General features: G+C 43.5%; 1 protein-coding gene across 3 annotated transcripts in view; it reads left to right on the forward strand.

Annotated features, from left to right (window-relative positions):
- Positions 1–27,984, forward strand: part of OSBPL8 (oxysterol binding protein like 8) — a 943,374-nt gene that overhangs the window by 818,756 nt on the left and 96,634 nt on the right. For all 3 annotated transcript variants that reach the window (XM_069229570.1, XM_069229571.1, XM_069229572.1), the window contains 2 exons: positions 9,030–9,119; positions 10,077–10,213. In XM_069229570.1, coding sequence (XP_069085671.1) covers positions 9,030–9,119; positions 10,077–10,213 — 227 coding nt within the window. The remainder of the gene's footprint in view (positions 1–9,029; positions 9,120–10,076; positions 10,214–27,984) is intronic.

Below are 27,984 nucleotides of genomic sequence, written 5' to 3' on the forward strand. Positions count from 1 at the left end.
GATACACCTTTTACTCAGGAGCACATCGGCCTTTTCTCAATTGAATTATTTCTTTATACCCGACTAGGTGAGTCACTAATGTGCATCAGATGGCCAGGGGCCTATTGTACCATTCACCAGTGGCTATGGAATTGTCATGGGGTGTCCAGAGGGGAGGGAGGAGATGATGCCTAGACTGCTGGCACCTTAAAGAGGAAGAACTCCGTGATTTGTGCCAACAGGCCTGTCAGCAGTTCCGAGAAGACAATGAGGGATCGATAACCTCGAGCAGTACCTTGTGGGAGGAACAGAAATCCACAGTGAGAGGGCGTCTTATTTGCTATGCCATAGGCCAAAGAGACAGGGCCTGGCAGAAGATTTTGAACCTAGAAGACCAGATCTGGATGCTAGAAACTCAATGCTTGCTCACACAACAGGAACCCTTCCTAGGAGATTCATTACATACCCAAGCAGTGCTCCGAAAAGAGCTCATGCAAGAGGCAAGAGACGTATGGCTCGCCACTCGCAGCAGAATTTATCAATGGTGCCACAAGGCCAGCAAAAACCTTGCATTAGCTGCACGCCCCAAGGGTGGTGGGAGCCCCAGTGACCTATTTGTTGGCAGATGACGGCTCCTGGGTGACAGGGAGCAGCCCCATGGCAGAAGTATTTGCAGATTATACTGGGCACTAAATAGCGTGGACCTAGTGAGTCCCCATGAGGACCTAACCCAAAATGTAGCAGATTTACCAGTGATGCTACTGACCCCAGGGTACAGTGAGGCCCTGGAGGCTGATGTCACGGGAGGAACTGCACACAGCCCTAGCCCAGGTTCATGCAGGCAAAGCACCAGCCCCAAATGGCTTTCCAGCTGAATTTTGGCACCTGGTATGGCCTCAGGCAGGCCTCCTTATCCTGGAGACCTTCCGTGAGGCTGTGAAGACTGGTGAAATGCCTCTCGGCATTTGGACGGCCAAAATTGTAGTTTTGCAAAAACCAGCCACGAACGGTACACATTACGAAGACGTTATACAAATATTGCTTCTCAATGTGGAGGCCAAAATATGGGCCAAAAAGCTGGCCACTCATTTCTTGGGAGTCATGCCCCATCTAGTTCATACTGATCAGTCAGCGTTAATGCCCCACCGGATCAACCCGTCCACAACACGATTGCCCTCAGTAGAGCCTTTGAGGGACACAGGGCTATGTTTGTCCATTTATTTTCGAAAGACAATACACTCGGTAAATTGGACGTTCAAGTTTGCCCTTCTTTCCTGGATGGGATCTGACCTGAAATTTCTGAGCTATGTACGTCTTCTCTATACAGGTCTGACGGGCAAGGTCCGCGTCGGGTGTGAGGTGTCAGAGTGGTTTCCAGTGAGGGGAGGCACCCACCAAGGTTGTTCGTTGTCACCGTTGCTTTTTTTGCTTTAGTGATTGAACCGCTGGTGGCATGGGTAAGGGTGGATCCGCTGTACCGGGGCTTCAAATGGTCGGAGGAGATTGATGATAGAATTGCACTATATGCCAACGATGTTCTATTGTTCCTGGACAATCTGGCGACCTCATGCCCCATACCGCTCCAGATCTTGGACATTTTCGGAATCTATTTGGGCAAACACTCACCAATTGGCAGTATATCCAACTCCCCCGTGCCTGTTTGACTTGCCATGGGCGGAGGGGATCCCAATACTTCCGCTTGGCTTTAAGTACCTAGGGGTGTACACTACGGGTGACGTGCCCTGTTCTTTTGATTGCAATCTGGCACCTCTTTTAATAAGTCTTGGACGAGCTATTAAGTTCTGGTGTTCCCTCCCACTGTCTGCCACCCTACCTGATTCCCAAAATCTTCTTTACTAGGGTTAATACACTGCTTCGATCGTTGCTCTGGAAGAGGGGGTGAGCCCTGCATTCTGTTAGGGAAGTGTTGTAAACTAGCGATTGATGGGGGGCATTGCCACACCAGACATACTCTTCTAATACTGGGCAGCTCACCTACTTGTCGTAAACGAGTGGTGGTATAGCAGCTTCTGCAACACAGCGTATGCGACTGAGGGCGGGATGCTGGGAGATATGGGGTCTCCCTCACTTGCCATGTGGCAGGAAGGTTCCTGTGTTGCTTCCGCTGGCTATGCAGGTGGTGCTCTTGATATGGAACATGACCTTGAAGAGAATAGGCTGGAAAGATTGTATCACTCTGGAGACCCCGCTATGGCAGGAGGGTCGCCTCCCACAGTTTGCATCCCTTCGAGGATTTTCTGCTTGGATGTCATAGGCATTTCTAACCTCGGCAATGTCCTTTACACTGGAACGATAAAGTCCTTCCAGGACTTGCAAGGGGAGTATGACCTGCACTGTACTCAATTGGAGGTGGAGATGGGTACCCACGAGGATAAAGATTGGAGGGCGGCAGTGGATGCACCACGAGAGGCGGTTATAGCCTCACAACCTTAATTGATACAGCTAAAGATACTCTATAGGACCTACCTCACTAGGGCCCAACTGCTACGCATGGGGCTGATCACAGAGGGGAACTGCCTGAGGTGTAATGACCCAAAGGGAGATCTAGCACATTTTAACTCTCCCCGGGGCTGGCCCGCTTCTGGGAGGGAATCCTGGGTCGACTTGAGAGGTTGCTGGGTTGGGCCATTCGCCGCAACCCCAGACTCATACTTCTTCACATTACTGACTACCTGGAGTGCACACAATACCAGAAGGCTTTCATTCTGGTGGTGGCCAAGCTTGAACCTGGAAGGCAACTGAGGTCCTGTCGGCGAAGGCTTGGGCCGCATGTATGGACCACTGTTTTGGACTGGAATGTCCAGTGTACTTATCCAGGGGCTGCCCCCAGAAACATCTCATGATCTGGAAGGAATGGGCATACTATAGGAGGATACAGTTGGAGTCCTACACTGATGAGCCATGGGCACACAGTGGGAGATTGAATAGGTGGGAAAGGGATATCACACACGCGGCAGCATGAACAAAGGAATAATGTATTACTATACTGTTACACAGGACTGGGGAGGCCGAGGCCGGTGTGTTATGAAATGACAATTGACTAAGGGACGGTTGATGTGTGACTATAAGGTTGTATCACTAATATTATTCCGCGCATTTCGTGCTTCTGTGTTGTAAAATCAATAAAACGTTCTTAAAAAAAAAAAAAAAAAAAGAATGAAATTGCGCTAACAAAAGGGGTACTGCCCATGGCCTTTTCACCTGTAAGTGGAGTTTAAGGCACTTTCAAAGTTAAACTGGGACTCAAACATCAACAGGGAATGATTCACACATGTTAATCTATGAAAGATAACCAACACTGGAGAACAGCAATTACAGGTAAGTAACTTGTTTTTTATTGTTTGATTGCAGAGATATGGTTTCCAAGAAAGAGATTAAGGAAGACAAGATTGGACTAGTCTATATACACAGGCAGCATGTAGAAGGTAAATGAACGGAAAGGTGCATTCAAATTAAATAAGGGAGAGAAAAATTAAAAGTGTTAAGTTGGGGTCATTTTTTTATGCAGGGCTTTATGGAATATAGCAGGTGGAGATTTTTTTGCTATAGCATACAATCTGTGTATATAAACCTGTAGAAAGTATCCAATTTTAATTCACCTCTAAAGGAATGTCGCTGTTAGAAGTCTTTCTAGAGACACTTTTACTTTCAAAGATGTGGGAGATACTTCCTCCCTGCAAAAAGTGACCTGAGTGCTTGTTTTGGGCCCCTTTATGAGTGACGGTTAGGCAGAGCGACATTAAAGCATATCTCAGTACCAATAATTGAGAAAGTTAGAGTCTACAATTGTTGAGGCATGTGATTTTTGTTTTTAGCTTCTGTGCACACTGCCTGTCCACTGAATGCAATGAAATCCATTCTTAAAAGCCCACCTTGTTACCCCTATGTGTGCCTACTACAGCAATATATTCAGTACTGTAAATTAACATTTATGCAATTCATTGTATAGCATGCATAAACTAAATGTATTCATGGGTTATGTAAACACCCCCAACAACTTAATATATAACAAAGCAGTTGATAAACTAGTTGCAGGAATCTGTAGTAAATTCACAGCATGTTTATCTGACCCATTGGTTCAGAAGATGCTGTTCCCTGCATCCACTTAAAGAGCACTGTGTCCCACAGTAGAGAGGCCAAAGCATGTAGAATGTATGTGTCAGAGTCACAATGAATCGTAGTATCTACTTTGCCCTGTAGCATGTTTGCAAGTAGGTTTCCAGCATCCTAAGCACTTGTACCTCACTGACTACATAGAGATCTGATGGGTATTAAGAACACTGTTTTTAGCATTAAACATTTCAATCATGCTTTGTGTTGGCTCAAAGGGTTCGTTCATTTATTGTGTTAGCAGCAGGTTTAGCATCCACATGGGTGTGGGTGATGATCTGGAAGTTGCAACCACCTTGCTCCATCTGTGAATGTTGTAATGACTAGTGTGTTGATGAAAGTTGTATCTACATGCCCCCTTTTATATGCCATTAAGGCTGATGGGTGGTACTTGTGGAATGTTGTGTGTCTTCACAAAACTTTTGCGAAAAAAAGGTTTCCACTTCTGCTTCTTCCTAGAGAATTTCGGGGTGATCCTCCGAATGCTGCCCAAGAAGGAAGTGGGGGGAAGTCAGTGAACAGCAATTCCACAAAAATGACTGAACGGAATAACACCAAGTTAAGCAGAAAGCAAGATCTTGGTCCAGAAAGCAGGCTTTTTGTGATTAGGTGTAAATCTGTTAGGTAGTTTTTGAGAAAAAGATTACAAATATATGTATATATCACGCCACAGAGGATCCACGGAACTGACAGATCTAAAGGTATGATCTGATTGGCTGCCACCAGATCAACAAAGATGTGGCTGCAGGAATTTTAGGACTCAGGGGCTTGGTTCACCTGTCCTGAAAACATTTTTTTTTAACTCTTAAAAGGGGCAGACTATGAATTCCCAAGTGGGGCCGAAAACCTTTTTTTTTTTTTTTTTTTTTTTAATCTCTACCGTGAATCTGCAGTGCTGATGAGAAGGAAAAAAAGGGTTGACTTCCACTCTTTTAAAAAGTTCTGTGGGTGGGCCAGGACCTGGTGGGTCAGAGCTATATTTGGTTTGGTTTTGGTTTGTTAGTTTTTTGGAGGGTCTGTCAGGTTAACATTACAAAAAAGGTCCAGCCCAAAGAAATACCACAGGATTGACCGGGAAAAGGAGATTTTCCTATTAGAAAAACCCTCACCCACCAGGGTTGAACCTTTGTGGCAAGTTTCATCATCGAGTTTCTTCCCATTCCGCCATGGAGCGGGGCGTGCTATTACCGACAAAATACGTGGGAGTACTGTTGTAGTCTAATCAATGTGAATCATAAGAGGGATAGGGTAGTAGTGATGGTGTCTTGGGTGAGTTAAAAATTCCTGCCTCCTGGTGATTCCAATGATTTAATAGATCTCACGGAGACGGTATGATTAAAAAGGGGGCTTCGGAAGTGGGGTATGTTATGTACCCTACGTCCTAGTCTACATGTTTCAGAGCCTTACCCCTAGACTCCTCTCCAGGACCAAAGGTGACTCACTGAAGGTTTTTGTCCATTTTTCTTTCCTATACCATAGCGCCTGCAAAAGAAATATAATTAAAAGTATCACTGAAATGACTAATATTTCATTATACAAAAGATAAGCAGTATCTGCTTCTTTTAAATTATGTTTACAGCTTAAAGGAATCCCCCTTTTTTGCCATTGTAAGCCATTTATTGCCCCCTCATCTTCAGTGCCATTACAGGCATTGATAAGGGACGCCTATTTTAAGGGCCATTGCATGCCTCCTTCGATCCACGGGAGGCCGCCATCTTCGAGAGTTAGTCTAGTGCTGCACCCTGCAGCACGCCAGGACGCAAAGGCTGCAGTTCACTTAAACTCGTCTCTGGTGTGAGCCTGAGTGTTTCAGACCCCAGGGAGGTGAGCATTGGGTACAAAGCAGGAGTTTCGCTTTGAGGAAGTAAGTGCCATTTACCTTTTTTTATATCACATCATGGATACTGACAACTAAGACGAGTCTAAAACTCTGCCTAATCTTTAGAGTGTGACTACATGCACACACGCCTCCCGGAGGATCTATGATACGAGAGTCCAAATACTATTGAGTAGGTTACACATGCACCACGTGTTCGTTTTTGGTGTGCTTCACATGTTTAATATTTTTTTTAATGTGGAATGTCTTGTCTAATGTGAGAGTACATTGATATTCACAGGCGCATTTTCCCACGAGTGGGGTGCAGTTTGTTAATAGGTGGCACCGCAAGCAATATATAAAGCAGCCCAACATGTATGAGAGCTATGATAACTATTGTTCTTTTATTTCCACAGCTATTACAGTCGGACATCGTAAACATTAGGTATCATCTTAAGACACCACTTTAGTTAGGTGTATTACACCATACCACATAGCATGTAATGTTAATGCTTTCATTAGTGGTAGTCAAACAAGGAGTGACATCAAGGAGTCAACCTTGGACCTGAAGAGAAGTCCAGAGGTAAGGTTCCAATACATGTAGAATAGGAAGTAGGGTACATAACATACCCTGCTTCCGAAGCCCCCTTTTTAATCATACCGTCTCCGTGAGATCTATTAAATCATTGGAATCACTAGGAGGCAGGTATTTGTAACTCAGCCAAGACCCCATAACTCCTATCCCTCTCATGATTCACATTGATGAGACTACAACAGTGCTCCCACGTATTTCATTGGTTGTAGCATGCCTCGCTCTGTAGCGGAACGGGAAGAAACCCAGTGATGAAGCATGTCACTAAGGGGTAACCCTGGTGGGTTAGGGTTTTTCTAACAGGAAAATCTTCTTTTCCTTGTCCATCCTGTGGTATTTCTTTGGGCTGGGCCTTTTTTGTAATATTATATAGGCTATAAGGAGGACAGACTCAGCCCCACAACCTCCTGTCTCCCCCATTTGTTTGGGGTCTGTCAAGTTGACACAACCACAACTTCACAGTATAAAGTAAATTAAGCTTTGACTTCTTACAAATGCATCAAATAAGTGCTTTAGGCTCTGATATTCTCTTATCTAGAAAGTAGAAATGACATTCTCAGAACCCCCCAAAAAAGTTTCACCACATCTGTGCTGATGAAGCTTCACTGCCATCTATTGGGTAAAAATGTCACATTCAGTTCATTATGCGTCATATAAGAAGCTCTATATCTACATTGCTGCCACACTGATATGTCGGCATGCAGCCCTCTTTAACAAGTCATGCAAAACTCAAGGGTCACATCTCTGACATTTTAGAACCCCTAAAAAGTGAAAAACCCGAAATATATCAAAAAACTTTTTTCCAACATTGAATGCCCCTTAGCTTTGAAGGTGCTGCCAGAGAATTTAAAACTGACCATGTCATTCCACAGTTTCAGAAGGGCCTTAAAATAATCTGTTTAAGGTCTTCCTCTCTATTAAAGTGTAACCCAGTTGTCTTTAAGGCTATACCAAAACCTATTTAAAAAGATGTACTGCAAAATGGAAGCCCCCATATGCTTCCTAAATAAATATGACGTGACCACTAGGAAATCCCTGCTTTTCCCCCATTTTTTGGTCATCCCCTAAGAAAATTGAAAACTGCCCCAATAGTAACCCTTGATCTCATTTATCACTACCAACCTGCCCACAGTCAGTGTCTCAGCTTGCAAGCCTCATTCATTGACTGTAAAACTCTGATTCCCCTCTTCTTGCCTCTATTAATACCATACCCCAGTCAACCCCCTGACCTCAACCACACCTTCAAACTGTGCTGTGATCTTTCATCTGACTGCCTCTGGTCGCTTCCCTTACTACTGCATTTATCTCTCTTACCCACATCTCTCTTAGATTATAGCAACCAAACTTCTTTTGGAACAGGAACAAAAATAAAATAGCATTCTTTATGGGAAGGAAGAAAATTGACCAGCCAATAAATCACACTCTTTACTGGCCACAGGTAAAGTTACAGGCCAGCAAAGGGAACATTCTGTGGCTGCTACTTCCCTGCTACTCCAGTGTGGCTGATACTGGTGGGCAGCACCCTATGCGCCTACACCTTCCCCACCCACTGGCAAGACTCACCCATGACATAGGGGAGAGGTTGTCACAAAGTAATCACCAGGTTTCAGGAGAGAGCTTATGTTGATAGTATCAAGAGGATCAGTTCTCCCTCATCCCTTGTTGCCCTTACTTGAACGGTAATAAATCCTTTAAATTACCCTCCCATTGTTATTATGGGGGGGAGGAGTTGGTTAATAACAGTTTTTTGAGCCCAGCACTTAATTATTCTGCCATAGCACATTGACATTATGGCAATAATATAGTTTGGAAACATACTTCAAGTCTGAGTCTTATTGTTTTATTTTTTCGAGATTCAGACCTTATTTTTGGCTTGATGGGAAAAAGAGGCCTGCAACGAAGGATGAATGTTCACTGCCAGTTTGCAGCCTAGAAATAGCCACAATTTGCAAGTATTAATACCAGGTTAATTTTATGTTCTGCTTTTTTACACAAATTACAAGACAGCTTTATTTTTGCCTTTTTGTAAAAAATTTTACTAAGGCATTGTAGGCAGCTTCCCGTCCTTTTTTCCATAATTGTTTCTGCCTATTAAAGCAAGTTCCCATTGCCTGGCAAGAGTATTCAGTATGGCTATTAGCTCTTTCCCTCCATTTCATTATTGAAGATTGGATTAATGAGAAAAGTAATGTGCCTTTAGACAGCTAATGCTGTCTGTGATAAGACTTAAGTCCTGTTTCTTATTTCTGCAGACATTTTCTTCCGATGTACTTATCCATAGGTACCCTGGGTTTTGATTGTTGCATCATGAAAGAGCAGGTGAAGTCACTTAAAAATATGTCCTTGTTATATTTATGTGCAAATTAACCAAAATGACTTGCATCAGGCATGGGTATCTTTTTTATATAATTTTGTGTAGATGTCTATTTCATATGTCTTAAACGTAGCTGCCGTTACAATATGTCCGAAATGTTTGACATTTCTCATACTAGGCCCTGCTTTCTTTCACAGCCATTTTTAGGTAGCGATGATAGTGTTAATCAAATATCAGGGAAGATAAAACTCGGCAAGGAAGTGTTGGCTACGTTGGAAGGCCACTGGGTGAGTACAAATTGTATTTGCATCCTACTAGCAGTCTTGCGAAAATACCATTAGTAGCTTCATTAATGTAAAACAAACACAGTTGAAAAATATGTTTTCATTTCATTTGTCTGTTGTTTACCGAACTACAGGTGAAAATGCAAGCCAGAGCACAATTACAGCACTTTGGCAAGTTGTTGGGCTTTTAATAAGCATGACACATCTAAAGATTTGCACACAGGGTATAATGTTTTTGCTCTGTAAACAGCTTTATATAGTGATTAAAGGTCATGGCGGCATCCTGAAGAATGTAAAGCGCACTTAGTGAACCTTGGGAGGATGGTCCTTAATAAACAGGAGGAAAGCTGTAGAACCTGCTCTGAAGCATATGAGGAAGGGAGCCTCACACAACTGGCAGCCAGTGTTCTGCTTCATGTTATTTTCCCCCTGTATCTTGGTGTGCATGGGTTCACATTGCTTGAAGTTGCATCTATCGCTAGCGTAATTTTCTGTTTTGTGCCAGCGTTGATCAATGAGTATTTCTGACTTTCCTCGTTACCAAATAGATCCCTTCTCCTTAAGTATAGTTTAGTTTTATCCAGGCTAAGATATCTTAGCAGTATATTCTGCTACAAATTATTTTACACATATACAGGCCCTTAACCTTTCAGTGATCCGCTGTCTCTTTGTTCAAGAAAGTACCCTGTTACGAGTTCTATAGTCACCAGTGGGCTTATAAATTTATGTTTTAAAAATTTGTTAGTGAAAAATTAATCTATGTAGAATGGGTTATGTTTGGAAAACCTTGCTGTAACATTAAAGTAATACCTGGTCAGACAATATGGAAACCAGTATTCTAAATTTGTTAACTATTGAGGATCTTTAGCGAGGTTACAAAGTTGCAAGTATGTTCTGTCTATAGATAGCAAAAGATATATATGCAATCAAATACATGACCATTTTTATCTTTACTTGCAGGACAGTGAGGTTGTTATCCATGATAAAAAGACTGATGTTTCAGAGACATTTTGGAATCCTACTTCAGACATAAGACAACGTCGTTTAAACAGGTGTACAGTTCATTTTGATGAGCAAGGAGACTTTGAATCGGAAAAGTAGGTGCCTAACAATGAAGTTACGTCTTTATGGCAATATAAGTATACACCAAAGTACTTAAAGGGTCTGTAGTTTGGGGAATATGGTACGAAGTCAGCATTCTCTGACTCTTTGAATAACCCTAATCGTTTTTGATACTGTAATTTGCCAGTAGTTGTTATAGTTAAGAAAGGGAAAAATTGGTCTCCAGCATCCCTCACTTGTTCTTGTTTTTCTTGCCACAAAGCATTTGCAGTCAGACAGAAACTGAAGATTTACAGTATGATTAAAAGATGGGAATGATTGGGTGCAAAGCATTAAACACCTTGGTTGGAATTAAGGATGGGAATAATGAAAAAAGTGCTGGGAATTCTAGAATAAATTTGCTGGAAGGCAAACATGTTGAGATTAGAAGGTAAAGCCGTTACTTGGATTGGAATCATAAGAAAGGCTAATAATGTTGGTCAAAGAGTATACAGTAATTTAGTTGATGATTTTACTGACCTATAGTGAGCTTCCTGTCTATATTGCTATGTATTACATTTTAAGTTTGATTGAAACCCTTTTAGTGAATATTACTGGAAGGATTGGTATAATTGTTTGCCCAGATGTCCCGTAGAAATTATGATTTAGTGACCTATAGGTTTTAGAAGTCGCAGCTTCTTCAACTGCTGAGCCTGATATACATTTCAGTTACTCTTCACAATCCACTTCCTACTCAAACTGGTTCACATATTGAAGCTACTATTGTCATTAAATGTTGGCATTCACATTACACTGTGGACAATATATCACCAGCCTGGCAGTGTATTTTTTATGATGTAATAGTTGTTGTATACTTAGTAAGGTAAATGATCTGACAACAGAGGTTTCAGTTGTGTCTTCATGCACTGAAAAGTGAGATAATTTAGACGCTCATTACCCTCTGACCGCAACTTCCTTGACAGGCAGCTTGTCCACTGAAAACTAATCTGGATAGGGTAGATTAGTAGATAACAATGACTCGGTGGTCATGAGGCAGTGTGGGGCCCTGCCGTCCATTGTCCTAGTTTACATTGACATCCTTCAAATTGACGTGCATTTCAGCTACTTGTCTTCCTGAATTGCTATGCTGTTTAGTGCATAAATGAAGCAGCGACTGACTAGCACATTTAAACTTCAAGTCAAAGTTCTTCAGTATTAACTTCAAACCTATCTCGCTTCCATTTTGGCTCTGTACTCACACCGCATTTCATCGGTTCTCAGCTACCTTTGACTGCTCATGATGTCCTTCCCAAATCAATGTTTTTTTCAAACACTATATTTTAATGCAACAAATACATGTAATGCATCCGTTAAAAATGAAAACAGAATAATAAAGTGACATATCTATAAAGTTTCTTGTTTCATCCTGCTAGTTTGTGATAACAAATACCTAAAATAAAAATGTTAAATAGGTATTACTAAGTGTTGAAAAGTGGAGTATATACATTTTATGACTCCTTGAAAGTAAATAAACTGATTATGCTTAAGTGAATGCAAAGTTACAGACTATTTAACCCTTAAGCACAACATATTCAACAATAATGCTATTAATTCTATTAAGCTAACTGTTTAAAATCATAGAGGTCGAATAACTGTTCTCAAATTAGTTTGAATAAATCCAACCAACGTTTGAGTTTGAATTAAACTTTTTCCACTGTGTTAAATTAGCCATGTCCCGAATCCAGTTGCCCTCAGTGTGACTCTTCAGTGGAATTCCAGTGTCTTAGAACAGTATCATTTTCGTACTTCTGCACACATTTCTGTATCATTAAAGGTAATCTTATGCATTTGTTAATGTCTGATTTGTATTTAAATACAGTTTAAATTCTTTCCACCAGTCTGAAGATCTTGCACTCTTTAAGAACATGTGACGGTAGTAGTCAGACTGTGTTTCTTGACATCACTTGGATCTCCAAGACTCTTAACAAGCCAACCAAGTACATTATGACTGGTGTTCAATAAACCTTTCAGGGATTCCTTGTTGCCCGAAAACTGTCTGTAGATTGATACATTCTTTTTTAATCTGGACCAGTTGGTGTCCGTGATAGTCCTCTCTAGTTCTCTTTCCCAATCATTCTTGTTTTTTTCAGAGAAGATGCACATTATCATTTATTAATAGTTTAAATATTTTGAAGCTGGATGTGTCCTTCATTGTACTATCCAAATCCAATGTGAAGGCTTGAAGTAGTGAGGCACCTGTAGTATTGTGGTTTGAAATATCAACTGTATCAGTTAAGACAGTGTTTACAGGAAGACGGTGCCAAAGTTTCTCTTTGGGGCCATTTTCTTTATATCTCAGATCTGTGAAGGACAGAATTGTGTATTCATTTGGTAAGACGTTTGCTTTTAGTTGTTCCTGATACAACTAGTAATTTTAACAGAACATTAACAAACATTCCATGACATGTTGATAGTGAATTCTTTGTGAACTCTCAACTCCACAAGTGCCTTTCTGGTGCTCCTACCTCATACACGTCACTAAATATGTGTTTGTCCAACCCACAAAAATAGGAAATGTGGTGCATCTAATCTTTTCTTTACCACATTTTCTTAAAGCTCTCCAAACATGTATTCTGGATTAGTTAGCTCATGTTGTTAATCCCAGTTTTGCTAAATCTATAAAATAAAGAAAAGAAATAAAAACATTGTTCTTACCTATTCCTTTTAGCATCTTACTAGTAGATTCGAGTAGTCTAAATTCTTCAGTAGCAAGAAGCACTCACTACTTTCCCTTGAATATGTGCACCTTCTTGCATTCACTATTTCAATCTGACAAATAAAAGCTGCGGTTCATCCCATGTCACTCTGACATCAGATTTTCTGGTATTTTTCTGATTCATCATAAGATATCGAGTGGTTCTGTGTCAATGTTAAAATGCCTAGATGAAAGGATGGATCCTGGGCCATCACAAAGGAGAGGGAATGATTGGGAGGTCTGAGGGGATCAGTCTTTACAAATTGGGATGTTACTGAAGACAGAAGAAAGCAAGAAATAATTGGCCAGGAATCACATCTTGAAGAAATAGAGATCAAGACCCTTTGTGTCTACCATCCCAAAGGCTGCAGGGGGATCCCCTCAGGCTGGGACAAAGCCTATTGATTATCCAACAATGTAATCATTCAGGAGCCTAAAAGTAGCAAAATATATCCTTCATTTCAGTCTGACTGAAATAACTCTAAATTGTAAGGCTTTGCTACAAGTCAGTGAATGGAAAATTATCATGGCTTATTTGTTTGCTCCTTTTGTAAAAATGGGTAGGCATCATTTGGATTGTGCTCTGGTAAAATGCAAACTGGTAAACTCTTCAGCAATCTAAGGGAACTTTGATTACTCTGAAGTGCCACAGAATTGCAACTTATGGACATGACATCAGGCCAGGAAAATATTCAAACTTGTGCCGTCATTCAGCTTCACAGGTTGATATGGTTTCTATAGAAGCAAAGATCAGTTTTAATCCATCGCACAGAAATCGCTGTATGCAATTTAAAATTCTGAATTCCAGAAAAATGATTATAAAGTCTCACCTGACAGGCAAAGGGTATTTTTAAGTTGAAACAAAATAATACACTTTCAAATGTTATTTATGACTAAGGGGGTAATTACGAGTTTGGCGGTCTAAGGGCCGCCATGTTGGCGGTCGAACCGCCAACAGGCTGGCGGAGAAGAGTGCCAAATTATGACCTTGGTGATACTTCCAACAGAATACAACCAAACCATCGCCGGCACTGCCAGTGCAGTCAGGCCGCACAAGACGACAGTAGCCCCCTGCAGGCCGGCAGAGACCTTGTTCCCGTCGGACATATTACAAGGCTGCACACCACCAAGGTTTCTGCCGCTGTCACACTACCACGGAAACCCAGGCGGAAACAAACTGTATAAAAGGAGACACTCACATTCAGGAAGCCATACTGGTCCGGAGCCGCCATGGAACCAAAACTACACATCTTCCCGCTGCTTCTGCTCGCCCAACGACTTTGGAACCAGTGATGACGAAGACAGCAACAGTGAGTACACACAACAAATAAATCGGAAGCAGGTGGCGAGGGCGACATACATGCGTAACCCCACACCAACAAGCACACTCACACACAGCCTCATACACACCTGCACACACATAGTACCCACTATAGCCATCTCTCTCTCTCACACACACTTCTAAAACACACACCAACCCCACAGATACACAGTACCAGCACAGTCACACACAACACCACCAAACGACACAACTACACCACAATCGCAACATTATCAAAGCATTGTCAAGGACCCACAATAGGCACTGCCCCCTTGACAAATCATACATATGACACAACGTACCAATACCAGGGAACAAACACACAGAATCACAGTTCCAAAAAACGCAGCGCACCACACACCCCGCAAACACACACCACAGCGTATATGACATACCATTCTCCACACACACTCCCACACACAGTCCAAGCATAAAAGGCACACAGCACTGCAACTAACACGTCAATACAAACACCACACAATACCAACACAACAACATGTCCTCAACATACACGTGGCAATTACACAACACAGATATCACTGGTGGACAAATGCTATGCACACAACCACACATGCTGCCCAGACAAAACAGGTAGCACAACTACCACTGACACACAAATGCTCACGCATAAATAATGTCAGCCAAGACCAAAACTGCCCTAATTAAAGACATGCAGGTTGAAGATCTGACGTTAAAACCAATAAAAGGTTGGTCCTAATAAATATAAATAAACATTATCAATGTCCAAGGCCAGAGGTCAGTCCAACATTTGTTAATGCAACATGCACACAAAGCACGTGTGTGTGCCCACAACTTGACTCTTGACTGCCATGTAACCTCCACAGGTAGAGGCATCAAGGGGGCAGGCAGGCACCTCAGGGTTTTGGGGGTGCTGTAGGGAGAGCTTGGGCTTTGGATTGGGACGGGGAACTTTTGGGTTTGGGGGGGGGGGCCTTAGGTCCAGGCTTTGGGGAGGGTTGGGTACTTTTGGGAGGGGTTGACTTCTTGGCGGGGGAGGGGCTGGATACTAGCAGTGGGGGCAGGGGAGGTCTTCGAGGTGGAAGGGCTGGACTTGGGGAGGGACACAGAACATTTAGGGGTATCATGGGGTGGGAGAGGGGTAGAGAAAAGGGATAACTCTGAGAGGAGAGCTTTCTTTGACACTCAGGGACCGTCATGGCAGAAGGGTTTGGGTGTGGAGGGAGTGATTGTCTGAGGTGTAGGTGTGGATGTCGTGGGTGCATGTGTGTGTGAGGTATGCTTGTCGGTGGTGGGTGTCTGTTGGATGGGTGAGTGTGGGCGTTTATGTGGCTTGGGAGGAGGGGGTGGAGGTGCTGGGAGATGGTGTGGTGGATGGGTGACTGTTTGTTGGGGGCGATTACTGCATGTATGGTGTATATTGTGCATGTATGCATGTCTGGTTCTGTTGTCTGCGGGTGTGCTGTGGTGCTGTCTGTGGGTAAGATAAGTGTAGTGGCTGAATCTGTGAATGTTGGCGTGGTGACTGTAGGTGTGTCAGGTGTTGTGTCTGTGATGCTGGGGGTTGTGGGGTGTCAGGGCAGTTTTTGACTGTTGATGTGTCTGCAGGTGTATGTTGCTTGTGTGCATGCCGGTGAGGTGTCCTGTGGTGCTTGTGTTTGTCAGAGCTACCCTTGGATGGATGCATGCTTGTCTGTCTGTGTACTTTGGCTGGGGTGGGGAAGAGGGGATTGGGATTGAGAAGAGGAAGGGGGTGATAGACAAAGGGTGACTGGCTGCTATCAATGTGCAGGCTAGAGCCTGAAAGGATCTCTGTATGCCAGCCAGTGCACCGTGAATGCCCTCCAGGAGCGCATTACTCTGTTGCACTTGAGTTGCAAGTCCATGGATGGCATTCACGATGGTTGACTGACCTACAGAGATCGACCACAGGAGGTCAATAGCCTCCTCACTGAGGGCAGCCGGGCTGACAGGGGCAGGGGTAGAAGTGCCTGCGACAAAGGAAACGCCCACCCTTTTGGGTGACTGGGCATGGGCAACCGGGTGGGGAGCTACAGGGAGGGTGGTGGTAGAAAGGGGGGTGGCAGACACAGATGGCGCTGGGGTTGTGCCAGATGGGTCTGCCACCGCTAGGGAGTGGCCACTGAAGGAGGATTCCAAGGATGACTATGTAGAATCTGGCTCCCCTGTGGCACTCCCCTCGCCCTCTGGGCCACTGGGTCTCTCACTGTTGGTGGACACAGCACTCCGGGTCCCGTGGCCGGCAGCATCCCTACTCGCCTGTGCCCCGTCTCCTTTTTCTGCTGATGCACACAAACATAGAGAAGAGGGAGAGAGAGGGTCATCACATTCTTCACATACACACATTACAACATGCACAACTGTAGGTTCACCTTTCCTGCCAGGGAAGTCCCAGTTTAAAACCCTGAGCTCCTACATCATGTCAAAATATGATACTTCAAACTACCCCATTTGTCATATGTCTAACCGACAACATAAGCCAAGTATTTGAACACTACCTGACTGTCCCATCAAATCACCGGTAACTCTTAGGCAACATACTCATCATGACCTCCCTAAAGCTAATATTTCCTCCACATACAGCTCGTCACTGCCCTTCATCTTATCAGTCTAAGGAAATGCAGTTGACAGATAGCACCATATCATGGCTCCTCCGACTACACAACTACCCAGTCCATCAACAAAAGTAATGCTCCATGCAAGGAAAGTCCTCTTTCATCACATACGACACAGCACCTTGCCTTCCAATGACATGCCTCGCTGATCCTTCCTTACATACAGTGGCCATCACAATTTGATATTCCGTGTCTGGAGAACAGCTATATCAATACATGTACCAAATCTGACAGGATTATCTGCAGTCACTATTCACAGACATTGCCAGATATACCATAACTCCATCTACTGCAACTGTGGGTGACCTAGCACACATGATACATCCACAAACAATCACAGAGCGCATAGTTACAACAGTACCATGGACAGGATGCAGTTTTCTAGGAGGGCTCATAACATTCCACCTGACATGCTGATTCAGAGCCACAACATAAGTACACCTACTTAACTTACAGCTGTCCTGACGTGTGATTCCCACGAGCTGTCCTGATAAAACACTTACTCCCCTGAAAACCAATATACACATGATTTATACATGCTCCTACGTGACTGCTATTTCACTGACAACATATCCCACAACAACAGGTGTATGTGAAATGCAAGTACAGCTAAACCATGAAACTGTCTATGATGAGGTGAGTCAAGACCAAATCCTGTCCATACTGCCTACATCAGCTAAAGTAGGTGTAGCAAAGACTAGTCCTCTATACATGCTCTGTCACCAAGTGTTCATTTAGAAATGATGTAGGCAGGTAATACCATATGTAGCACTCTTATAGGTATGGCCTTCGCATATCTAGCATGGCCAAAGCACATTGTCTAAGGCTAAAACTGCCTAGCCACTTACCTCCTCTACAACAAAGGCATTGGGATACAGTTTATTTGTCCACATGTCAAAGTAACGCCAAGAAATGTTAAGGGCTAATACACAACGCGAGTCCCCCATTGTTGGATGTCCATCTGTTACAAACTTAACATATCTCATTGTATGATTGTTAGATTACAATGGGGACACCTCCTCAAACCTCACATGGACAGTACTATATTGGTCATACCAATTGCCTTTAGGGGATGGCAGGTCCACATGAAGTCTACAACTGTTTCTGAACACTGGATAACTAGGCCCTGTAACTAATATGTCAGGCCCAATGTTGCACATAGGTCAGATCCATTGAAATGGGAGTGGCATTACACCTTGGAGCTACACTAAACACTGATTGGATGATTGGACCTGGGAGCACTAGATGGGAAGGAAGATACAGCAGCCTACATACCTATATATGGCTGGGTAGAGTAACACGTGTGGCTCGGTCACATGTGTATCTCCACATGCAGTCATACATATTGCTGGATACAGGTGTTGTTATAATGACAACTGGAGTACAGTGTATTCCCAGTTGTCAACATACTTGTAGCACCTACTACATTGTCACAGCTGCTATACTGAGACAGCATACACCAAACTATCAGAGGAAAGTACATGGATTCGGTCAGTACTTACCACCTTGTGGATGCTGTGCTGCCTTTAAAGCCCATCCACCTCATGGTAGGCCACTGCCGAAATGGGGACCATTGGGGGGGGGGGGGTGTCAGGATCTGACGGACACCCCTCCCTCGTTGAGAGGACATCCCCAGCTGGGCCTCAGCGGTCTTCCGGGCCCAGCGTCTCAGGTCCTCCCATTGCTTTCTACAATGGGTGCTCCGCTGGCTGTGGATCCTCTGGGTCCGCACCTGCTTGGCAATGGCACGTCAAATCCCCTTCTTCCAATGGGCGTTAACCTGCATGAATGACACAGGCAAAAGGAGAAAGTCACGTCCACAAGCACCATACCAATAGGAGTGGACAGTACAAATCAGTCACAGAAAGTTGGCACACATATCCATCCTCTCTGCTCACACGCCTTCAATATACCATCTGCATGCATCAACTCCTTCACAAGATTACATCCATGGTACACCATCAAACACAACACCTATCACACACTGCTGTGACATTGGACTCACCTGCTCCTCTGGTGCTCCATGTAGCTGTCTATACAGGGATAGGAACTCCTCCACTAGCTTTTCCAGCTCATCAGGGGTGAAGGCAGGGGCCCTATCACTTGCAGGACGTGATATGATCGCTCCCAGAGGCAGTACACCGCAGCTCAGGTTGTGGCGGTCTTGCTGGCAGCAGTGTCAGGAGTCAAGTGAGCAGTACTGCAGAAGATGGCGGTCACCACTGGCTGACATCGCCATTGGCCCTAGTCTGCCAAAGGCAGCAATGTCTTCCATTGGCTTGTTACACCGCAGTTGTGACTGCTTACCGCTATGCTGACTTCCGCCGGCAGACTTAGGTCACTTCCACCTGTCCAGTACAGTAGGTCAGACGTCTGCCATTTTGAGCACATTTCATGCATAGAAGTGTTTCCTAATCTGCGTCATATGTTTAACCCCCTTTTGTGCTATACATCTGTACCTACTGTCCTCATGTTTGGGTGACATATTGTGCATATGTGCTGTACAAGCTGTGTTGTGTGAGGACATGCGTTGATAGCACTGTACAGCTAATCATAGCTTCCTATTTGTAGGAAATATTCAATTAAGTCCAACAATATGTGAGATATATGTTTAACTGATAAGTCCTACACACATTAACAGTTACAGTAGTTATAAAAGTTATATCCCATTGTTATGTTTGACAATGTGCACCAAGGAGGGTGTAATTGGATACATGGCTATGTGCTATACTTTATATGTCAGAAGTTGTAGCCGTCGTCTGCAGCTTTTAGGTGTGAGGAATGTAAATAGCTGTACTTGATATGTGCATTTTCTCATACTTTGTTTACTTTTTTCACATAGTTATCCTGCCATGAGGAAAGTAAAACAACCACCAGGGTACCGTCTACTGGTAGACCTGCAAACCATGGAGGAAAGGCGTGTCATTCAGACATATCGTCTGAATCGTCATACCATCGTGGATCTTTGTGATCAGTTGGAGCCAGATCTGATGCCTGCCATTCACAGTCCCTGTAGCATACTTCCCATCGTACAAGTATTGTCAGTGCTACACTTCCTGGCCACAAGGTCCTTACAGAATACAGTGGTTCTAACAGCAGGGTGCTCAGTTTGGTTTTGAAGGCTATGCTGTGTGCATTGTTGAAACACGTGGACAGCTGCATTAGGTTTCCCCACCAAGCGAATTTGGCCTATGTGAAGGCAGAATTTTATGCCATGAGACACATTCCACATGTGGTAGGAGTAATTGACGGCACACATGTAGCCTTGGTCCTCCCAGTGCCAGTGATCAGGTGTATAGTAACAGGAAAAACTACCACTCAATCAACTTTCAGATGGTGTGTCTGGCAGACCAGTACATCTCACAAGTCATAGGCAAGTATCCCGGATCTGGGCATGAGTCCTTCACCATAAGAAACAGCTATGTCCCACTGCTAATGATACAACTCTATGCAGAGAGGGCTTGGCTGGTTGGTAAGTTACCATTGAACTGTTTGTTCACGATTTATGTCTCCTGCCATCACATTATAGCATGTCACACATACATGTTTGTGTTGTTTTCACAATGTGTTCACAGGTGACTGTGGCTATTTTAACTGTCCTTGGCTGTTGACACCAGTGAGGTACCAACCACACCAGGGGATATCCTCTACAATGAGCCCACAGGAGGACAAGGTGTGTAGTTGAGTGGATGTTTGAGCTCCTGAAGGCAAGATTGAGGTGCCTGGACTTGTCTGGAGGAGCCCTCCTCTACTCGGCCCTCAAGGTATGTCAGAGAATAGTCGCCTGCTGCATGCTCCACAATCTAGCCCGGAGACATCAAATACCATTGATAGCAGATGAGGGGGAGGCAGCTGAACCTTTGGCTAGAAATGCTGATGTGCCAAGTGATGAAGAGCCTGAGGATGATGAGGCAGGTGACTCTAGGGGAGATCTCATCAATCAGTACTTCCACTGACACACAGCTATTTGAAATAGCCTATTGTTCTGATGTAAGTGCGCAACCAGATGTAGATGGCTGGCATCACACCTCCCTACTAGCTTCATCTGTGGGGGGTGTAATGAGCTCCAATGCCCATGCATGAGGTGTGAATGCAGACTGAAAGTTTGTATTGTGTACAGGACAGATTGTTCTGCATTCCCCTGTATTGTTACAGCAGATGCTAACTTACACTTTTGGTAATGACTTTTTAGATATGAAATACGTTTTTTGCAATCTCCTATCCTCTTTCCCTATCACTCACAGATTTGCCTAGATCCTGTTTGGCTCTGCAATCTTAGCTTGAGGAATACTGTCAGAAGCAGATGGGAATTTCTGACATACACAAGAGATGTACATGACAGATACCTGGTAATATCAGTTTAGTTTAGGTGGGCTGTAAACTTGATAGTTTAACCATCATAATACGGGGTGGTAAATGGTTTATCCTTTTCTTTCATCTGTGGGGTAGAGGAGGGTATCAAATGGTTTATTGTGTGTCTGGAGAAGTGTCTGGCACATGTGTAAAGGTTGGATCATAGCCTCTCACTTCAGAATAAGTGGAGTATATTGTGATCACCATTGGACCTAGCTGTCATTTTGTTCTGGCTTTGCAGTCCATGGTGCATGTCACTGTAGAATGACATAGGTGAGTGATAAACTTGCAGGTATGGGACGAATGTTATTGCATGGTTTCAGTACTGGGTACCTCTGTTATAATTTATACATGTTCCATGGGAGATGTGATTTAGAAGCAATGGTATCTGTATGTGAAAGGCCTATACCAGGTGATACAGAGGACCTATCGTGTGCCTCTGCTTTGTTGGTAGGTTACCAGGAGCCTGACATCTCTATCCTGTGTCTTTGCATTTCCCATGGGGAACATGGTCAAGACTCATTTGCATATGGTTGGGTTGGATCCAAACTGGAGTGGCATGATGAACAAAAAAAAGATGGATTAAACCCAGATCTTTGTGACTGGGGGTGAATGTTAGCATTGTTCAGCATTCCGTCCATCAACTGCTCCTTTTGCATTTGTCACCCTAAGTGGGAAGGGTATGCCCAGGCATGGGTCCCGTGCTCACTGCATCACTGTATTCAAGCTAGCCTGTCTGATGAAGGGTGATACCCTGAAACCGGTCCTAGGATGCTTGTTTCTGGTCCAGAGAGGACCTGTCTTGGCAGTTCAGGCTGGACTATTCCCATGGGGAACAGGGTCAAGACTGATTTGCATATGGTTGGGTCCAAACTGGGGTGGCGTGGTGAGCAAAAAAAAAAACTATGGATTAAAACCCAGATCTTTGTGACTGGGGGTGAATGTTTGCATAGTTCAGCATTCTGTCCATCTACTGTTCTTTTTGCATTTGCATCCTATGACATCATTGCATACGTCCAGATGGTACTCCCAGTCATGCTCTTTGTGCTGATTGCAGTACTGACTATAAATCTGTGTAGACCTGGATTTCAACCTCTTTTACATCTGCCCTGTAACATTTCTGTTGTAATGAGTCACCTGCCTATGGAGTCTCCATTTGATATCCATTACAATGGCTGTTCGACACAGGGGGGTTACCACACCACATTTGGCTCGCATAACTACTGTACATGGATTATAAAGGACACATACACAGTACCTGTGTTTAACGAAAACTGCAACCATTATACTAATATATATGTACATAACAGCGATGTAAGAAGTCATTGTAGATGATTTCATCAGGGTAGTTGCTACACCAGTTGGTAACACAAGTCGATTATCCTTGTACCATGGGAAAATTGAGTTATCTTTGAGAGCAGTCGAGGATGTATATGTGGCACCCAAGAGGGTCACTTTCTAGCAGTGGGTTTGGTCTTGGCATCTGCTTCTGCCGGATGTCTGGGTGAACGTCCACATTTGCGGGGGCGTTCTTCAGCTACAGAGGGAGGGGTGTCTGAGGCATGACCTTCCCCTGGCAGGGCCTCAATTCCACAAGCAGCCACAGATTTTGAAGGGGCAGATGTTAAATTGCTAGTAGAAGGGGCCAGATGTTTTGTAGAAAAGGTAATCAAGGTGGTATTTATTTCCTTTAGCACCCCTGCAATGGTAGCCATGTGGGCATTTTGAGCCTATCACTGCTGCATGACTTCCTGGTCGTGGTCCCTCTGCATCCCTTGATTTTCCCCCAACATAGTGATGATTTGGCTCATCCTTTCTTGGGAACTTTAGTATGCACCCAAGACTTGGGAGATAGTTTCCTCTTCAGTTATGTCCCTTTCAGGGCCCAATCTCTTGCCCACACCATTCCCCCCACACCACCTACCCCCATGTGCTGTGCCCCTGGCACAGTGTCTCCACTTCCAGTGGTTGCAGGTCCATCACTGTCAGGGGTATTAAGGTTAGACTCAGGTACCTGTACTGTGGGGCACACAGTGGATGATAGTCTTTGGGACACAGGTTTAGGGGGGAATGGTTGTCTGAGATGTCGATGCTACAGGGTTTGTAGGAGTTGATGTGGGTAGGGTGAAGCTGAGAGTAGTTGACTGACCAGGTGTCCCAGATGGGGCCACGTTGTTCGTCCGTTTTCAGACATCCAAAGCTGTTGTCTTCACTGGGGTCTTCATCCTGAGGGGGACTAACAGTCTCAGGTATCCTCTCCATGGTGGCAATGGCAAGGTTACCTGTGGAGGGAGTGAGATACAGAGTTCGGGTTAAAATGGGTGTTTGATTGCATATATGTGAGATGCAGACAGTGGCTTAACATGATTCCCTGCAATTACATTGACAGCTGCTGCACAGCATACCTTTGTTGTATATACAACTCTGTAACTTGATTTCCATACTTCATGTTTAGAGTTGTTATACTAGGTTGGTACAGATTGCACTGCAGATGGGATCTGATATTGTCTGATTATTGACATGACTGTTCACCTCGGTTACCTAGTGCATAGTCAGGCTTGCTAGATGTCACACATTAAACCTGAACAATGGTGTCCTAGTTGGAACACAGTATGTAGGTATGCAGGGGTAATTGTCCTGTATCTAGATGTTGTGCATGTGCATCAAATCATCCATCTTACTTTCCAACGTAGGCCAGTATATTTTTGGCTTGGGATATTTGATCTGTGGCCTGTAGGAATGGTCAGTCAGCTGTAGCTGTGTTTTGCTTTGGTTGATATTGTGAGTGTGCTTTTGCATTGCTGTCATTGCCATGTATTGGTCCTCATTAGTGCAATATAGATGGTGTAGCTAGTAATTGAGCTGTACATGCATTATATAGGATGTGTTGTGCACATTCCAGGTTTTCACAATGATGGGTTTGTGCATTCTGGGAGTCACAGTGATATGGTTATCCTGTAGTTAACATGCCATTTCGAAAGGCTGTGAGGGCAGTTGGGCTCAGTGGAGAGGTGGCATACCAGAGGGGGTATTAGGTTATTTGGTGAGAGGTGTAGTGGCTAAAATATATATGAGAGTGGGTTTGGATGGTGAGGAAGCATGCAGGACAACACAATTGTGTGACATTAACGTTGTGGGTAATTACCAGACTCCAGTTCCCCAGGTATGCCCGTGAGGCCCTCAGGATGCAGTATGTCCAAGACCTTCTCCTCACAAATGTAAAGGTAGGGGCAGGAGGTGGAGGCCCAATGCCAGTGTTCTGTACGGCTAGCTGGTGCCTGGATGCCATGAAACGTACCTTCCCCCGTAGGTCCTTCCACCTCTTCCTGATGTCCTCCCTTGTACGTGGATGACGGCCTACACAATTTACCCTGTCAGCTATCCTTTGCCACAACTCCATTTTCCTGGCAATAGATGTTTGTTGGACCTGTGCTCCGTACAGGTGCGGCTCTACCCTTATAATTTCATCCACCATGACCCTCAACCTGTCATCAGTGAAACGTGTGTTTTTGTAAGGACATGTTTGTGATTGTGTAGACGGTGTGTTGGAGAGTTGTGAGCGTAAAGGTGCATTGTTGGGTAATTAGTGCGGGGTGTGTGCTGTAATGTGAGTTGAAAATGGTCTTAGCAGATTGTGTGTGCTAGTGATGTGTGTATTGTGATAGTTGTGCTGATGTGGGGTGTGTGCTGAGTGAAGTGTGTGTGTGTGTGTTCCTATATTGTACAAGTACGACTTCTATTCTTTTTTTTTGGCGTCTCTGTGTTTGTGTACGGTGTTCTGGATGCAAAGGATGGTGGGTTGTGTAGGGGTGTGTTATGTAGTGCTGTGAGTAGATGTGTTGTGTGTGAATGTGTGTCAGGTGTGGGGTATTCAAACTATCCAATGTGGTGGTGTATTCTAACAGAAGTGAGTTTTGGCCGCCATATTTCGGAATACCAGTGGTTTTCCACCATGGAAGAACTGCTGTGCTGATTTGTGGATCGTAATTTGGTGGGTGGAAATGTGTTGGGCTGGTGGAGGGCCTGCCTCTTTTCCGTCCTCCAGTGTCCTGGCGGTATTGGAAATTTGGCTGTTTTTTGGCGGACTTAACAATGTGTCTCTTAATATGGCGGTCGGAGTACCACCAACATGGAGGTCTTTAGGCAGCCGCCACCGTGGCGGTCTTCCCAAAAGACCTCCAAACTCGGAATGAGGCCCTAAATGTCTTGTATCCTGCACCAAACCCCATCCATCATTTCACCCCAATGCCTCATTTATCAGAAATTTACGAAGATGCTAACAAGGGTATTTATTTTGTGAGTCCTGGCGGCAACGAAATTGTATCTCAGAAAGGTCCCATCTAGCAAACTTAGCAAGTTTCTCATCACCTTAAATGGTCTAGCAAACAATAAGTGCTTTCAGCAATGTTTCATTTAATACTGTAAGGATTTGGGAAGCCCTTTAAAGCTTGTTTGGCATGTATACAAATTAGTCTTTCTAAATCATCAAAACCAACACTGACACAGCCTGGTCTTTGGGTCTTCTGCGACATTGCCAACCTTGACAGTGCTGGAAGGAATATTGTGGAAAAAAAGGCAATCACCAGACAAGGTTGTTAACATCAAGGACAGTTGTACCTCTAGTACAGCAGACAGTCTCAGTCCTCTTGTGGGAAAAAAAAAGAAGGTAACAAGGGCCTCTTCGACCGTAGGGCCATGAATAGTCTTGCTGAAGCTGCCTCTTTGGACTCCTAATCCCCTTCACCTATTCTATTTAAGGAAATATTCTGACATTCTTCCTGCCTGGCTTAACATTATCTCAGACTGCTGAGTATTGGGTACATTTATGAGATATGAGAGAATGAGCTACAAATTCTTATAAAATAATTATAACAAAAAATGGGTAAAGAAGAGAATTAAATGTTGAAAATAAAAGTATGTCTGCTCTAATTATAGGTGACCATGTATTCAGGTGAAATACTGGCTGGTTAGATCACTTTATAAGTATACTCTCAAAAAACATTGATGAGCAATGTAATCACTGTTCGCGTTACATTTCCTTGCAAGCCAGGTTATTTAACATTAACAATGGTTATGCTGCTCATCTCCATTTTTGAGAGTATGCCTAGAATCCTATTAGTACCACTAACCATTTAAGTCTCTTTAATGGCTGTTAAATTTACTCCATATTAGCTGGCTGGAATTTAGGTATGTGTTGGCCTGTGTTTCCACCCCCCCCCACCCTTTCAGGTAATTACTACTAAAAATTACTGCTTTAAATGTTGGTTCAGCTTGAACATATTCCTCTTGTGGTAAAGCATTGCTAGATCTTACCCTTGATTTGTAATGCCTGACACTATTTCCGCACACTATTTCTATTGTTGTTTACAACAGAACAATCATTTTAAAACAATTTCAGTCTCTATTGCCATATAGATTGCCATTCTGGCTCCTTAAAATTACTGGTTACTAAAACTGTGTCAGGTCCAATTGCCGCTGAGAAAATGTAATATTGAGACTGTTTATGCCGGCTTATTATTTTTAACATTGTGATATGCATTGTCTAATTGTTAGCCAGGCTTGTAGCATTAACCGTGTTTGTGGTGCTCCTCAATGTTGCTTGCTGTGATTCATTTTTTTCCCCAATTCATGTATCTGTTTATGTCTCCTTAAACAGATGTCAGGTTTTCTCTGTGGTAGCTGGCTTGAATTGAGCATCGTTGACCTTTGTTTCCCCATAGGGAGGTTGATATTATCATAATTATCTTCATGAATGTTGTTTAAGCTTTAATAGATTTCTAGTCTTATGTTGCAGATCGCCTTATATTATTTAATTTGGACTTCATCCACCTAACGCTACTCCCAAAATGGCTGCCATTTTTAGACGGTCTAGTTTTTGTGCGCCCCTGGGGCTGTAGTAATTGATTTACTTATCTGCACATTCCACTCAGTCTCCATATTTAGTGAATTGTTCCCTCTCCTCATAGCACCTCGTTAATAACACCATTTAGGTCTTGAGGGCTGTGTTCCATGCCATCTCCGGGCGCCCTTCTCAATATGGCTACCAGAGTTAGGCAGTCTAGTCTTTGTGTGCCTCTGCTTTGATGCCTTCCCTCATCCCCCTTTTAACAGCTAAACACAGTCAACCTTATTCGAATAGCTGGAATTGCATAGCACACGTACTTGTACCCAATTTCTTTCGGTGGTGGTAAGGCGTCTTTGTTTAAGCTCGCATTTATTCTTTCAGTCCTTGTAATTGACACTACATGCAAGTTTCATTATTCCATACTGTTGTATGTTTTAGTGTCACTTTTATTAAGTCTTCCAGTGAGTCTAGACAAGGCCCTTAACTAACACAATTGCCCTTGTGAGGTTTTTTTTTAAGTTCCAGATTTCACCTGAGATAACATTGGTTCATTGTCTCAATTTGTGTTCATCTATGTTTTTAGCCTCTCTTAAAATTCATATTGAGATTGGCACACTTCACATTTTTGGTTTGTTATATAGCTTGTGCATATTTCACCTAAATACATGGCTACCGATAACTAGAACAGGTGTACTTTTATCTTCAAAGTATATTTCTCTTCTTTCCCCTTTTATAATTATTTTATTAGCATTTCTATCTTATTGGGTCTTTAAATAAAACCCTATTAACATGTCTGGCCCAGAGGACTGTCTTGTGTACATATGACTTGTGAGACCGAAATATCAACACTGCTCCAACTCTTATTTTGCGATAAATAATGGATCCTTAAACTTTTGGAGAGAACTTGTGGACTTTCCCTCAGCTATCAGGAGAATGAA

This window comes from Pleurodeles waltl, chromosome 4_1 (assembly GCF_031143425.1).
Source record: "Pleurodeles waltl isolate 20211129_DDA chromosome 4_1, aPleWal1.hap1.20221129, whole genome shotgun sequence".
Lineage (NCBI taxonomy): Eukaryota > Metazoa > Chordata > Amphibia > Caudata > Salamandridae > Pleurodeles > Pleurodeles waltl.